This window comes from Mirounga angustirostris, unplaced genomic scaffold, assembly GCF_029215605.1.
Source record: "Mirounga angustirostris isolate CCGP_5_RB_7025 unplaced genomic scaffold, mMirAng1.0.hap1 SCAF_5, whole genome shotgun sequence".
NCBI classification, from domain to species: Eukaryota; Metazoa; Chordata; class Mammalia; order Carnivora; family Phocidae; genus Mirounga; species Mirounga angustirostris.
In genome coordinates, this window is record NW_026991713.1 from 156,789,282 (window position 1) to 156,804,210 (window position 14,929).

The following is a 14,929-nucleotide window of genomic DNA, read 5'->3' on the forward strand; positions in this document are numbered from 1 at the left end:
TTAGTTCAATTGAAATAAGTTTGCAGCAAATAAGGGAAGAAAATAAAGTGTACTTAATTTCCCTCTTTCCAAGTGACTCTTTTTACAAGATAACTCTTTTTTTTTTTTTTTGCGAGAGAGAGAATGAGAGACAGAGAGCATGAGAGGGGAAGGGTCAGAGGGAGAAGCAGACCCCCCGCTGAGCAGGGAGCCCGATGCGGGACTCGATCCAGGGACTCCAGGATCATGACCTGAGCCGAAGGCAGTCGCTTAACCAACTGAGCCACCCAGGCGCCCTACAAGATGAGTCTTAAATTTAGAAAGATTATATAAAATAGTAAGATTAAATCAATAGTAAATCAAGAGAGATTAAATCAAATAGTAATGGTGATACAGTTGGATTAAAACACAAGTCAGTTTATCTACAAAGCCTTATGTTCTCCCATCAACACCCAAGTGTTAGAAAACTGGAGATGTGCCAATCTCATTCTAATTTTAAACTTCAAAAATTGACACCAATGATTCCATGGTTGATTCAAGGCAAAACACATACACACACATCAAAACCTAGAATGATAACTAAGAAACCACGAAATCATGCAAAAACTCATCTTAGTCTTGGACAGAAGTTCCTCCACATGTTTTATATGATTATAAGTCAGTCCTGGATAAATATCAATCTTTTCATAAGGATGAAAGGGAAAAAGAATGGGCTGTAGAAAGGATACTGAATTTTGAAATAAAAGCACCAATTTAAGAAATCATAAGAAATGCCTACTTTGAAAATATTTTCCAAAAATGGGAAACTTCAGAAATTCTCTGCTTTATAGTCTCAATCAAATTAAAGAGGACACTGTGAATCTAGAACAGTTTGGAGGAGGGAAAATGAGATAAAATGATGTGAAATCCTGATTGATTATAAAGATCTGACCAATACTTATGGCAGAAAAGAGAACTACTGAAAGAGAACACTATGTTAAGAACTCTTCCCAGAATTAAGAGGCCAGGTACTTTGTGATCTTCGGATACGGAGTTCACTCAATGTTTCTGCAGGTCATGTCAACACCAGAGAATGGGCCTATGGAAGTATTCTTTTCCCCAAAATCTCACTTAGCTCAAAATTCAAAGAGATGTATTTTTTTGAGTACCAATGTTTTGTAAAAAATCTACAGAATTTTAAAGATTCTCTTGTTTTTCTTCTTACAGATTTTAAAACTTAACTAAAAAAAAATCTGACACCTTGCTTTAGGAAGGTTTTGCTGCAAACCTGTCAGCCCTATCTCACAAAATAAAGTTTAGTGAAACATTTAAAAATATGAATAAATAAAGGAATCTGATGAATTAAAAAAAAAAGAATTCTTCCCAGAACTATGAGGAAACCTGCAAAAAATAAAGAGACCAACCAGTACATTACCACTACACACCCACAAGAATGGCTAAAATTAAAAAGACAGACTATAGCATATGAATATGATAAATGGATCTCATTGTTAATAGAAGTATAAAATGGTAAAACTGCTTTGGAAAATGAGTGGCCATTTTTACTAAGCTAAATATGTGCTTATCCTATGACCCCGCAATTATTCCTAGTATATACCTTAAAGACAAATGTCCATCAGAAGAGATGTAAAAGAGTATTTATATTTGTAGACACTATTCATAATAGCTCCAAACCAAAGCCACCAAAATGTCCATCAACAGGAAAATGGAAGAATATAGCAATAAAAAAGAATAAACTAGTGGTATATATGACATGGATGAATCTCACAGACATTGAAACATTGGATAAAAAAAGTACAAGCTATAGGATTCCATTTATATGAAGTTCAAGAAAAGAAAAAATCTTTATGTAATTCTAAAATTAAAATTACCTCTATAACATGGGTGTCTGGCTGGCTCAGTCACTGGAGCATGTGACTCTTGACCTCGGGGTTGTTAGTTTGAGCCCCACATTAGGTATAGAGATTACTTAAAATCTTTTTAAAAAATAATAAAAATTACCATAAGATGCATAGGTGTGTGTGTGTGTGTGTGTGTGTGTATGCACGTGCGCATGTGCGTGTATGGACACTGGGAAAGAAGTTAGGGACTAAGAAGGGACCTGTTAGAATCTCCCTGTGGGATTCTGGAAATGTTCTCTATCTTATCTGGATGGTTACCCATGTATGTACTGTATGTACTTATGTGGAAATTCATTTACAAGTAGTATACTTTGTTACGCCTCAGTAAAAAAAATAAGTATTTAAAAATATATGTAATGAAAAAAACTTTGTAATGGATAGAAGTAAGTACATCAAATGTTAACAGTGGTATACTTTAGGTGGTCACGTTTTTTTGTTTTTATATTTTTCTGTATTCTCACCTTAGGTAGACAATATATTGTCTTTATAACATCTATATATTTATTAAATATATATGTATTATATATACAACAAATAACAAAACATGGGAAAAACAGCTATACTCAAGGTGGTCAAATTTTTTTCCTTTTAATATTTTTTTGTTCAAGTATAATATATAGAATATATATAATGTATACAATATTTATATTTGTTAAATATATATTTTTTATATTATATATAAAAACATATAATAGAAAAATATGTTTTTCACATAATGATTGGCTCATACAATTTTTTAATTTATTTATCTATTACTATCTTTTTTCTTTACTGAATATCACTAAGGAGCCTAGGGTGTGCTAATCAACATGTGATTGCATCATGACCAAATCAAGAAACTTACTTAGTTCTGGAGTGTATGAATTAGAAAGTGAAAGTCTCCCATAATCACTCCCTATGGGAATAATCACCAGGAAAATTTCTGTGTATATTTCTCAGGATCATTAAATGCATATACTGACATGAGTATAATATGTTGTACATCACATACATACATTGACATGGATGCAATAATAATAATTAGTTTTATGATTTAACAGAAATGAAATCCTATCATAATAATGTTCTGAATCTTGTTTTGTTTCCTTACCTGCATTTTTGGTCAACTGTTTATGGTAGGACTTTTAGGACTTCCCATTTTTAAGATAACCAAGGAGAAATCTACACTTTACTTAGATCTTATTCTTTCATAATATCATACCAGAATGTATTCATTAAGCTGTTAAGGAACATTTATCTCCACTTAGTGCTCTATTTGTGCATTTTAAAGCCTCATACAGTTTAATTTTGTTATATATGGTATAAAGCCAAAGGAAACAAAAATAAATAATATGCCAAAATATTAGTATATTAACAGTGGATATCTATGGGGCATGATATTGTGATATTTATATTTTTGTACATTCATTTCTAAATTTTACATGATGCACACATTAATTTCTTAACTAAAATCAAAGAAAAAGAAGAAAATGTGAATCCTGGTTGAAAAGCCAAGCATTGGGAATGAAGAAGCACCAGAGGAAATGGACTTAAAACATGTGAAGGGCTGTCATGTGGGTAGATTATACCTGTTCTATATAATTAATGGTGTAAATTTAGAACCAATGTGCAAAACTAAAAAGAATTAAATGGAAAATAATTTAAGTTTGAATATGGATGAAATTTTGATAGATCTTCCAAAAGAGGGAATTTTGAGTTCCTCCAACACAGAGTGTGCATATAATGCTCCTCATTGAAAATATGGTTTTGGAAAAGATCATCTTATAAATGTGAAGTACTGTAAAATCTTTCCAGGAAAAATATTCTTTAAAAGTCTTGATGTCTCTACATTGCATCTGGCTCAATTTCCATGGCTTTTCTTGACTATTGAATCATTTGGTTCTGTCCATGTCTCCTATTTCTATTGCACCTACTCCATTGTCTATGTGAGTGGCTTTTTTCTCCTGTTAATTTGAATAATTTTTTTAAAAACTTACTGAATAATAAGAACCATAGCATTTATATGTGTGTGATAAGTTAATTCATGTGAACTAGCTAGAGTTATTAGCATATATAGAGTCTCATGGTAGTTTATTAGAAGACCAAAATTATGTGTTTTCAAGAATTAAGTAGAGTGGAAAACAATGTGCTAGAGCAGTTTACTAGTTTCTGTTATGAGTACTGAAGTGAAGAATGAGCTACATTTTCCCCACTGCTGAAGGGAAATCAGTTGAGAATAAAAATATATAAATATGAAAATCTTCTGATTTGGTACTAACTTTTATTCCTCCCTTCCCCCTTTTCCTTCCCCTTCTTATTTTTTTTCTAATCCATATTCTAGCTTTGAAGCTCTATTTACTGATCTGGAAAAGAGACGATACGAGTTAGGGATTGCTAGCTTTGGTGCCTCTGTTACTACCATGGAAGAAGTCTTTTTTAGGTGAGCAAGGATGCATAAGGAAAATAAAAACAAAAACCATTGGGGAGGAGGAACCACATCTTGATCCCTTTTGTAAACTCACCAAACTCAGAGTCACACATTAGAAATTTAAGAGGTGTGGAGAGGAGAGAACCAACATGATTTTTTTTTTACAGTAATAACCCCCAAAAAATACCACTATCATTTTTTTATTATGTTATGTTAATCACCATACATTACATCATTAGTTTTTGATGTAGTGTTCCATGTTGTTTGCGTATAACACCCAGTGCTCCATGCAGAACGTGCCCTCTTTAATACCCATCACCAGGCTAACCCATCCCCCCACCCCCTCCCCTCACACCACTATCATTTTAAAAAAGAGCAGATATTTTGATTCACCCAAAGTATGAATTAGATGTTAATTTTTAACTTGAATGAGTTCAATTTAATGAAACACTCAATACCTTGCCCTAATTTTCCTAGCCTTACTATGGTCTGCCAGCAGTCCTGTGACTGGGGTTTGGGAACCACTCTTCTACCAGTGTTTACCCTGTTGCCTCCCTATAATGCCCCTGCCAAGTCAGTAAGCAAACCCAGGAGCCTTTTTTTTTTTTTAAGATTTTATTTATTTATTTGACAGAGAGAAACACAGCAAGAGAGGGAACACAAGCAGGGGGAGAGGGAGAAGCTGGCTTCCTGCAGAGCAGGGAGCCCGATGCGGGACTTGATCCCAGGACCCTGGGATCATGACCTGAGCCGAAGGCAGACGCTTAATGACTAAGCCACCAGGCGCCCCACCCAGGAGCCTTCTGAGTTGAATGTTTCTCCTGTTCCATTCTCCAAACAAGATATTATGGGGTAGAGTTGAAATTCAATGCTTTGTTACTATTTTTTCTTTCTTTTATGTAGAGTCAGTAATCTGGAAGATTCACAAACAGATATCCAAGCTAAACAAACTCCACCTCCCACTGTGATGAATGAAGTCTCAGTTAAGAACCAGAATAGGAATATGTCAAGCAATTGTTCTACCATGAACGAAAGCCCTGCTATTATGTTTAATACTGGGGTAAGCACCTTTGCTAAGAAACCTGATGTATATTTATTTGATTAGGGCACAAGAGGTACATTTTTGTTTACTATTTGAACAATAGTGTGGAGTTCTTAACCACCACACCCTACCAGACCGGGAGCAGTCTGTACCACAACCTAATTTATTTCCTAATGCAGAAGCAAAAAGGTCTAGGTAAAAATCACAGCTCTCACTCACACCATTGCTATTCCTCAGTTCTTTTTTATGTCTTAGATTTCTTTTTTTTTTTTTTTTTCAAATTGCTAACCCAGAAATTTGGTAGTTCACTGAAGCTGGAGTACACTGGAAACAGCATAATTTTCAGTAATCAAACATGCCCAATATTGTAAGTTTTTGCAATGGGAATTGATAATGCATAAGGGATGTTTCCCTAACTGGTGCAGTCCTCAGTATGGGAAGTCCTTGTGAGTTGCCCAGCATTTCTCTCCTTCTCCTTCTAATTCTCTCTTCCTCCTATAAAGAAGCCTGGTTTTCTTGACTGTTAAGAGTCTGGGGAAAATCATCCTGTTGAGATTTCAAGTGTGTTATATGAAAATTCAGACCTTAAACACTGTATTTAATACTTTACAATAGAGATCAGCAAACTTACATAAGGGAATAATAGATATGTAAGGTGGGGTTGGCCACATGGTCTCTCTTGCAATTGTTCCATCCTGTCCTTGTAGCACAAACACAACCATAGACAACACAGAAATGAATGGATATAGCTGTGTTCCAGGAAAACTTGATTTACAAAAACAGATCATAATTTGTTGACTCCTGCCTTATAAAGAAAAGACTGATCATACTCTTATGTAGTATCATAGTGTGCTTAGATTCTATTCTCAGTATTTATTTAGATAAATTTTATGTGTCTTCTACCCTAAAATTCCAGAGTGTTCATTCATCTTAATGAATTTCATCAGGAATGATCTGTTTGGGTCCATGAATATTGTAATACTGTTTCTTTTTTCCTTCTTTAGTATTCCCTCTATCACCAGCAGTTCTGTGCCTTGTTCATAAAGAGGGCGATGTTCAGTTGGCGGAATTGGAAACTGATTTTGCTACAGATACTGGCACTTCTAGGTTCCTTTACTTTTCTCTCAGAGGCTAATAAGTTTTTACATACTAAAGATGAAAAGGCCAGACAAATGGATTTGGATCAATATGGTCGAACAATTGTGCCTTTATCTATTTCTGGGAATTCTAATTTGACCATGATTTTCCTAAAACATCTTAGGAGCATGCTAGAGTCTCACAAACACACACTTAAGGAAGTGCAAGGTAAGGCTCTAGGTAAAAAAGACTGCTCTTAGATGAAGATCTGGTTGTGTGATTTGCAAAGAAGGTCAACTATATATTTGGCTACAGTATAACTAAAGACTTAATGTGCTAGCTCCTCTGAATACATTTATTTTTAAGACAGTAATAATAAAAATTTACATTTACTGAGCACTTGTTTTTGGCAAGAACCCAGCTAAGTATTGTACCTGTGTATCATTTAAAATGAGCAATCACCCCGATTTAGTAGATATTTTTATTACTGATACCGGTTTAAATGAGGAGCACTGACATTTAAGGAAGTCCAGTAATTTGCACCAAATCAGACATGTAGTAAAAACAGAGACTTGAATTTAACCTGTCCTATCTGATGTCTGCAAACCACTCACTACATGACATTACTTCTCTGATCGTAAAGTTTATTCTCTTTCAAGTCATCAGTTCCTCCCAGATACTATATTTTTTTTAACTGCCACCTGGTGAACAGTGTTCTGAGTTAGCGAACAGCCTGCAGTATTGGCAAACCTGTGTGGTTCTTTTTTTCTCTCACTGAGGTTCTGTTGTGAAAATACATTTCAGAAATGATTGTTCCTTATAATACTGATTCTACAACCTACAAGTAATAGATTGGCTGACTACAAATAATTGTCCCTATTATTCCTCCGCTGTAAGTAGTAAGTAAGCATTTGTTAACCAAGGTCACACATGAGGACAGAGGATGAAGGATAAAATAATTATTTTTTTAAAAATTACAGTATACTGCTTATGTTAAAAAAGTAAAATGATTAACTGAATATACTTGTTATATTGATAGAGATTAAATACAATAGAATAATACAGTAGCCCCACTGATATCCATTTTTAATTGTTATTGTTTTATTCATTAGCTAGAAATTATCTAGGCATAGAGAGAGAATATTTAGGCTTAACCAGTCCCACTTTAAGAAACTTATATGTACTTTTCTAAGTTGTGCTCTCGTTATCTTAGCCACAGAACCTTGTATAAGTGAATTCTACTAATTCTATATGGTTTCAATTCCAACCTGCATACCTTTTCTAACTGAATTTTTTAGGATAAAGATAGAGCAAGAAATGCTTTATAACTTGCTCTCTCTTTTCCCCAAACTACAAGAAAATGTTTTGGGGGGCACCTGTGTGGCACAGTGGGTTGAGCATCCACACTTGGTTTTGGCTCAGATTGTGATCTCATGGTTATGTGGGGCTCCATACTCAGCATGGAGTCTGCTTGAGCTTCTCTTTCCCTCTCCTTCTGCCCCGCTCACTCATGCACACACACACACACTCTCTCTCTCTCAAATAAATCTTTTAAAAAGAATGTTTATTAATGAGGAAATAGATTTCTAGATAATTTCTCATCTGTAGCTTTCTTCTCAAATAGTACATGCATTAACACTGGGGAAATCACTGCTAACTTTTTAAGCAGAGCCATAAAATAAGTGGGTATGTGCTTTAGAAAGGATATGAGCTTATAATAACTGAAAAATGCCACCTGCTCTCCCAAACAAAAGTTTACATTTCCTTTTCATCCACAATTTAGATGAATGCCTCTTTTTTGGAATTTATTTCACTGAATTACAGTAGAACATTTTTCGTGCATCTCTCAAACTAATTATAGAGAGGCCACAACTTCTTTTATATCTCTAGAACCTAACCCAATTCCTGGCACACAATGAGTGTATAATTGAAATAGTCTTATCAAATTGAATTAAATGTGAGGGAATGATTCAAAAGGGGACAGATCCAATGTCAATGAAGTCAGCTGGGATGTAATTGTGATAATCGAGGCAAGAGAGATTAAGGCTGTGAAAGAAGGAAAGAAAGATAGATTTGAAAGATATATGAAGAGGACTAAAGTAGATTTTGTTTTCTCTTTAGAAGTGGAGGAGAGAAGAACCATTAACACTGAATTTGATACTTTAGCTTTTTATTTTGAGATAATTGTCAATTTACTGTTGTGAAAAATAATACTGAGAGATCTTGTGTACCAATGGTAACATCTTGTAAAACTATATTACAATATCCCCACCAGGGTTTTGACATTAATACAAAACATTTGGTTAGCCACAAGGATCACTACTGTTGCTCTCTTCATTCCCTCTCTACTCTGGCAATCACTAATCTGTTCTCCATTTGTATAGTTTAATCATTTTAGAATGACAAAAAAATGGAATCATAATATGTACACTTCTGGGATTGGCATTTCACTCAACATAATTCTCTGGTGTTCTATCATTCATTCCATCATATGCTATGAGCCGTTCCATCATGGGGTTGTACCACAGTTTGTTTAACCATTCACCATTGAAGGACACCTCATTTCCCCCCTCTCCCAGGTTTTGTCTTTTACAAATAAAGCTGTTATGAAATTTCATGTACAGGTTTTTATGTGAATCTGTATCTTCAGTTCTATGGGATAAATGCCTGGGATTGTAATTTTAATTGTTGACTTGTATGATAGTTGTGTGTTTGATTTTTGAAGGAACTATAAAACTTTTTCAGAGTGACTGTACTCTTTTACATTCCCACCAACAACGAATGAGTGATCCAGTTCCTCTGAATCTTCCCCAGCATTTGTGTTATCACTATTTTTATGTTTATTTTTCATTCTGATAGGTATGTAGTGATATTTCATTGTTGTTTTCATTTGCCTTTGACATCCTTTCATGTGCTTATTGACATCTGTATATTATCTTCACTGAAATGTGTATTCATGTGTTTTGGTCATTTTCTAAGTGGATGGTTTTTTTTTTTTTTTTACTGTTGAGTTTTGAGAGTTCTTTATATAGTTTCTCTCATACTGTTTATTATCTTTTCATTATCTTAATGGGTTTTGCAGGATAAAAGTTTTTTATTTGGATAAAGTCCAATATATCCATTTTTTGATGGATTGTGTATTTTGTGTCAAGTCTAAAACTCATTACCTAACCCTAGATCCTGAACATTTTATTTTAAATGTTTATAGTTTTCTAAAAGTTTTAGCTTTATACTTAACATCTAAATTCATGATCCATATGGCATTAATCTTAATAATAAATGTGAGTTGTGGGTCAAGGTTAAATTTTGTGCTTGTGGATGTCCACTTGCTCCAGCAGCATTTGTTAAATTATGATATCCATTAAAATTTTTTTGCTCCTTTATCAAAAATCAGTTGGGTGTATGTGAGTCAGTTTTGGGATCCCTTTTCATACTCCTTTAATCTGTGTATCTGTTCCATCACCGATATCATGCTTGAAATCTGGTAGACCAATTCCTCCCACTCTTTTCTTGTTTTCTAAAGTTGCTTAGTTCCTTTGTTTTCCATTTAAATTTTAGAATAAGCTTGTCTATAAATACAAAAACTTTTTGTTGGAATTTTGATAAAATCTTATTAAATCTGTATATCAATCTGGGGAGAAGTGACATCTTTACTGTGTTATATATTCTGATCCATGAACACAACTGATTTATTTAGAATTCCATTTATTAGGAACTTTTTTGTTTCTTTCATCAGTGTTGTGTACTTTTCATCACACACGTCCTGTACATGTTTTGTTAAATTTACACCTAAGTATTTCTTTTTTGAATAAATGTAAATGGTATTGTATTCTTAATTTTGGTGTCCATATGATTATTCTAGTGCATAGAAAATAATTGATTTTTGTATGTTTATTTTGTAACTTGCAACCTTGATGAACTCATGTATTAGTTTAAAAAAAATTTTTGTGAATTCCTTTGGATTTTCTACATAGACAGTCATGTCACCTGCAAATAAAAGCAGTTTCATTTCTTCTTTTATTATCTGTATGCCTATTATTCCCTGTTTATGCTTTATTGCACTGGGTAGAGCCTCTAGCACAGTGCTAAATCAGGGTGGTGAGAATGGGCATTCTTGTTCCCAGTTTTAGGAGGAAAGTATGCAGTCTTTCATCAAAAATATAATCTTAGCTGTAGAGATTTTTTAGATGTTCTATATAAAAGTGAGGAAGTTTAGCTCTATAACCTTTTTTTCAGAGTTTTCTCATGAATGATTACTGAGTTTTGCCAAAATTTTTTCTGCATAAATTGATATGATTATTAATGGTTTTTCTACTTCAGCCTAAAATATGGTGAATAACATTGGTTGAGTTTTAAATATTGAACCAGCCTTGAATCCCTGGAATAGACCCTACTTGACCATAGTTGTAATTCTTTTTATATATTGATGAATTTTATTTGCTAATATTTTGTTAAGGGGTGTTACATTATATTTGTGAAAGATATTGGTCTGTAATTTTCCTTTTTCTTGGTACTGTCTTTTATGATTTTTCTATCAAAGTAATACTAACTTGATAAAATGAATTCAGAAATGTTCCCTCCTCCTGTATTTTCTGAAAGATATTGTGTATAGTTAGCGTTGACTCTTCCTTAAATATTTTGTAGAATTTTCCAGTGAAAACATCTAGACCCAATCGCTTCTTGGCCTTTTGGCTAAGATCAAGTGAAAACATCTAGACCTAGAGATTTCTTTTGGGAGAAATTTTTCATTTATGAGTTAAATTTCCTTAAGAATTATAATTATTCAAATTACCTATATCATATTGGGAGAACTGTTGTAGTTTGTGTGTTTTGAGGAAGTGTTCTATTTCATCTAAAATGTCAAATTATATGTGTAGAGTTGTTCACAGTATTCCTTTATTACCCTTTTGATGTCTACAGGATCTGTAGTGATTTCCCCTATGTCATTTCTAATATTGGTAATTTATGTTTTATTTTTGTTTCCCGTTCTCTTTCTCACTGTGCTTTTAGCTGAGTATTTTCTAATCAACCTGTCTTCCAGTTTCCTGTCTACTCTTCATTTGTGTCCAACCTGCTATTTATTAATCGTAGTTGATTTTTTTTTGACTCTAAAATCAATATTTGATATTTCCTATGGACTTCAGTTCTCTCATAAATATTCTGTCTCTAATAGCTAGTTTATATGTGGATGTATTTCTATTTTCTGTGCTTTTTTTTGGTTCTGTGTTTTGGTATGCCTAGTAATTTTTTAATTGAATGCCAGGTATTGTGTATGAAAATTACATAGACTCTACTTGAGATTATCTTCTCCAGAGGAGGTTTAATTTAATTCCTGAAAGGCAGTGAGATTAAGGGAGGATCTAAATCCAATCAGGGATTTAAGTGATTTGAGACTGTGTTGAAATTTTTATAAGAACTGATCTATACCTTACAGTTACTCTTAGGGTATAGACCTTCAGGAGCCCCACTGAAAGCTTGAGGATTTACCAATGCATTCCATAACTTATAAATCTAAAATGCCTTAAAGGGAAAAGGGGTATGGAATGTTTGGCTCAATTCAGTGCATTTCCATCCTTCTAGGGGCTTATCCCACAAATGTTGATTGCTTTTTTAGATATCTAATACCTTCAAAGAGGTGATTTCTTATTTATTTAATCCAGTTTTTTTTTTTATTTTCACAGAAGGAGGTTTTTTTCTGCTTTAAGCAATAAAATCTATAAGTGGAAATACTTATGGATCTCTTTAAGATAGATTAGGGGCAGCTGGGTGGCTCAGTCGGTTAAGTATCTGCCTTTGGTTCAGGTCATGATCCCAGGGTCCTGGACAAGGAGACTGCTTCTCCCTCTCCTCCACATTCATTCTCTCTCTTGCTATCTCTTTCTCTCTCTCTCAAATAAATAAATAAAATCTTTAAAAACAAAAGAAAGATAAGAAAATCTATACTATGTTGCCTGTGTTTTCTCAGTGAAGTAGGAATCTATGTCATAGACTATGAAGTGAGAGAGCTTGGAATTGAATGATAGAATAGAGTGCTTAAAGAGAATGACAAATGTTTGAAATAATCTTTATAAGAAACTTGAAAGGGATGACAACCAAGTAAAATTATTTGTTCCTTTTCCCAACATATGTTGTAGATGATTTCTTTTGTGGATAAACTGACCAAAGCTATTTCCTCATCCTAGGTGACCTACTGAAATACTTAATGGAAAATGAAGATTGTGTTCACTTATGCATTGTTGCCTTTTCTATTGAGGTGAAGACAAATAAAATAATTCTTACTGGTCTTTTCAACAATCAAGCCTATCATTCACCATCTCTGACCCTGGCAATATTAGACAACATTCTTCTCATGACAATTGCTGGCTCTAATGCTTCCATAACAGTCTTCAATAAACCTCAGCCACACTCTAAGTATAAAAAACAAAGTGGAACGTATGTTATTCTTTTAATTAAAATTTGATTTTTTTTTATTTTTTAATTAACATATAATGTATTATTTGTTTCAGGGGTACAGGTCTTTGATTCAGTCTTACACAATTCACAGTGCTCCATAGTACATACCCTCCCCAATGTCCATCACCCAGCCACCCCATCCCTCCCACCCCCCTCCACTCCAGCAAACCTCAGTTTGTTTCCTGAATTTAAGAGTCTCTTATGGTTTTTCTCCCTCTCTGGTTTCATCTTGTTTCATTTTTCCCTCCCTTCCCCTATGATCCTCTGTCTTGTTTCTCAAATTCCTCATATCAGTGAGATCATATGATACTTGTCTTTCTCTGATTGACTTATTTTGCTTAGCGTAATACCCTCTAGTTCCATCCACATCGTTGCAAATGACAACATTTCTTTTTTTGATGGCTCCATAATATTCCATTGTATATATATACCACATCTTCTTTATCCATTCATCTGTTGATGGACATCTAGGCTCTTTCCATAGTTTGGCTATTGTGGACCTTGCTGCTATAAACATTGGGGTGCACGTGCCCCTTTGGATCACTACATTTGTATCTTTGGGATAAACACCAAGTAGTGCAATTGCTGGATCATAAGGTAGCTCTATTTTCAACTTTTTGAGGAACCTCCATCCTGTTTTCCAGAGTGGCTGCATCAGCTTGCATTCCCACCAACAGTGTAGGAGGGTTCCCATTCTCTGCATCCTCGCCAACATCTGTAGTTTCCTGACTTCTTATAAATTTGATATTTTTTAAGGATTTATTTATCTATTTGAGAGAGAGAGAGCAAGAACAGAAGCAAGGGGGAGGGTCAGGGGAGAGGGAGAAGCAGACTCCCTGCCTCAGAGCTAGATCCCAGGGCCCGGGGATCATGACCTGAGCCAAAGGCAGATGCTTAACCAACTGAACCACCTAGGTGCCCCTAAAATTTTATATTTTAAATGCATCTCTCCTATATGATTACATTTACGTGGTTAAAAATAGCTATTGATAGAAATTTATGTTTTCTGCTGTATTGATTTTCCTGATATATCTACTTTTGTTCCTTCTTCTGTAGATTATCGGATGGATTCCAGGTGGCCTTATATATACATTTTGGCATGGCTCTTTTAATCAGTGGCTTTTGTCTCCTGACAGTGACTGAACGAGTCACTAAAGCAAAGCACATCCAGTTTCTGAGTGGGGTTTATGTCCCTGTGTACTGGCTTTCTGCTCTACTGTGGGATTTCATCATCTTCTTCATTACCTGCTGCTTACTACTCGTAAGTGTTAGATAGTTTGTTGAGGGCTCGTTTTCCTTCTGTACCCCCTAGAAAATTCCTATTTTCTTATTATGTAACTCGAAATATAACTGTATTTGGAAATAGGGCCTTGAAAGACGTGGTTACGTTAAAATGAAGTAGTTAGGGTAGGCCCTAATCCATTCTGACTGGTCTGCTTTTTAAGAAGAGGATATTTGAACATACAAAAAGATACAAGGAGTGTGCATACACATGGTAAAGACCATGTGAGGACACAGCCAAAAGGTGGACATTTGCAAGCCAAGGAGAGAGACCTCAGAAAAACCAACCCTAAGAGAAGATAGTGGCAGGGTAGGAGGATGCTAGGCTCATCTCCTCCCAAGAACACAACTAGATAACTATCAAATAATTCTAAATACTCCAGAAATCAACCTGAAGACTGACAGAAAAAACTCCACAACTAAAGGGAGAGAAGGAGCCACATCATGGAAGGTAGAAAGTGTGGAGACTGGTTTAGGGGAGAAACAGACCACTAATGCAGTGGAGGGGGGAGAGTTGTGGTCACAGAGAAGGGTGAGAGAGTAGAGGATAAGGGAATGCACAAGGGGAGCATTTCCCCAAAGCCACTGCTGGGAAAATGAGAAGGTATGATTTTTTGAGTTCCTACAACCATTAGGGCTTAAAGCCTGGAGTTTTAAAGGTCAGCAGGTTTGGCTAGGATAGAGCTGTGGAGGTACTATGCTGCTCCTGGAAAGAAGACAGGCGAACAATCCAGAGGCAGACAGCATGGAAACAGTGATCTGAAAAACACCTGGGACACACAGGGAGCA

The 14,929-nt window shown here is 34.8% G+C and overlaps 1 protein-coding gene across 1 annotated transcript in view; it reads left to right on the forward strand.

The window, feature by feature from the left end:
• The window catches only part of LOC123840994 (phospholipid-transporting ATPase ABCA3-like), a 157,206-nt gene that overhangs the window by 67,799 nt on the left and 74,478 nt on the right, over positions 1 to 14,929 (forward strand). The window contains exons 18-22 of the mRNA XM_064590317.1: positions 4,201 to 4,299; positions 5,191 to 5,347; positions 6,334 to 6,634; positions 12,589 to 12,838; positions 13,916 to 14,124. Of these exons, the coding sequence (XP_064446387.1) occupies positions 4,201 to 4,299; positions 5,191 to 5,347; positions 6,334 to 6,634; positions 12,589 to 12,838; positions 13,916 to 14,124 (1,016 nt within the window). The remainder of the gene's footprint in view (positions 1 to 4,200; positions 4,300 to 5,190; positions 5,348 to 6,333; positions 6,635 to 12,588; positions 12,839 to 13,915; positions 14,125 to 14,929) is intronic.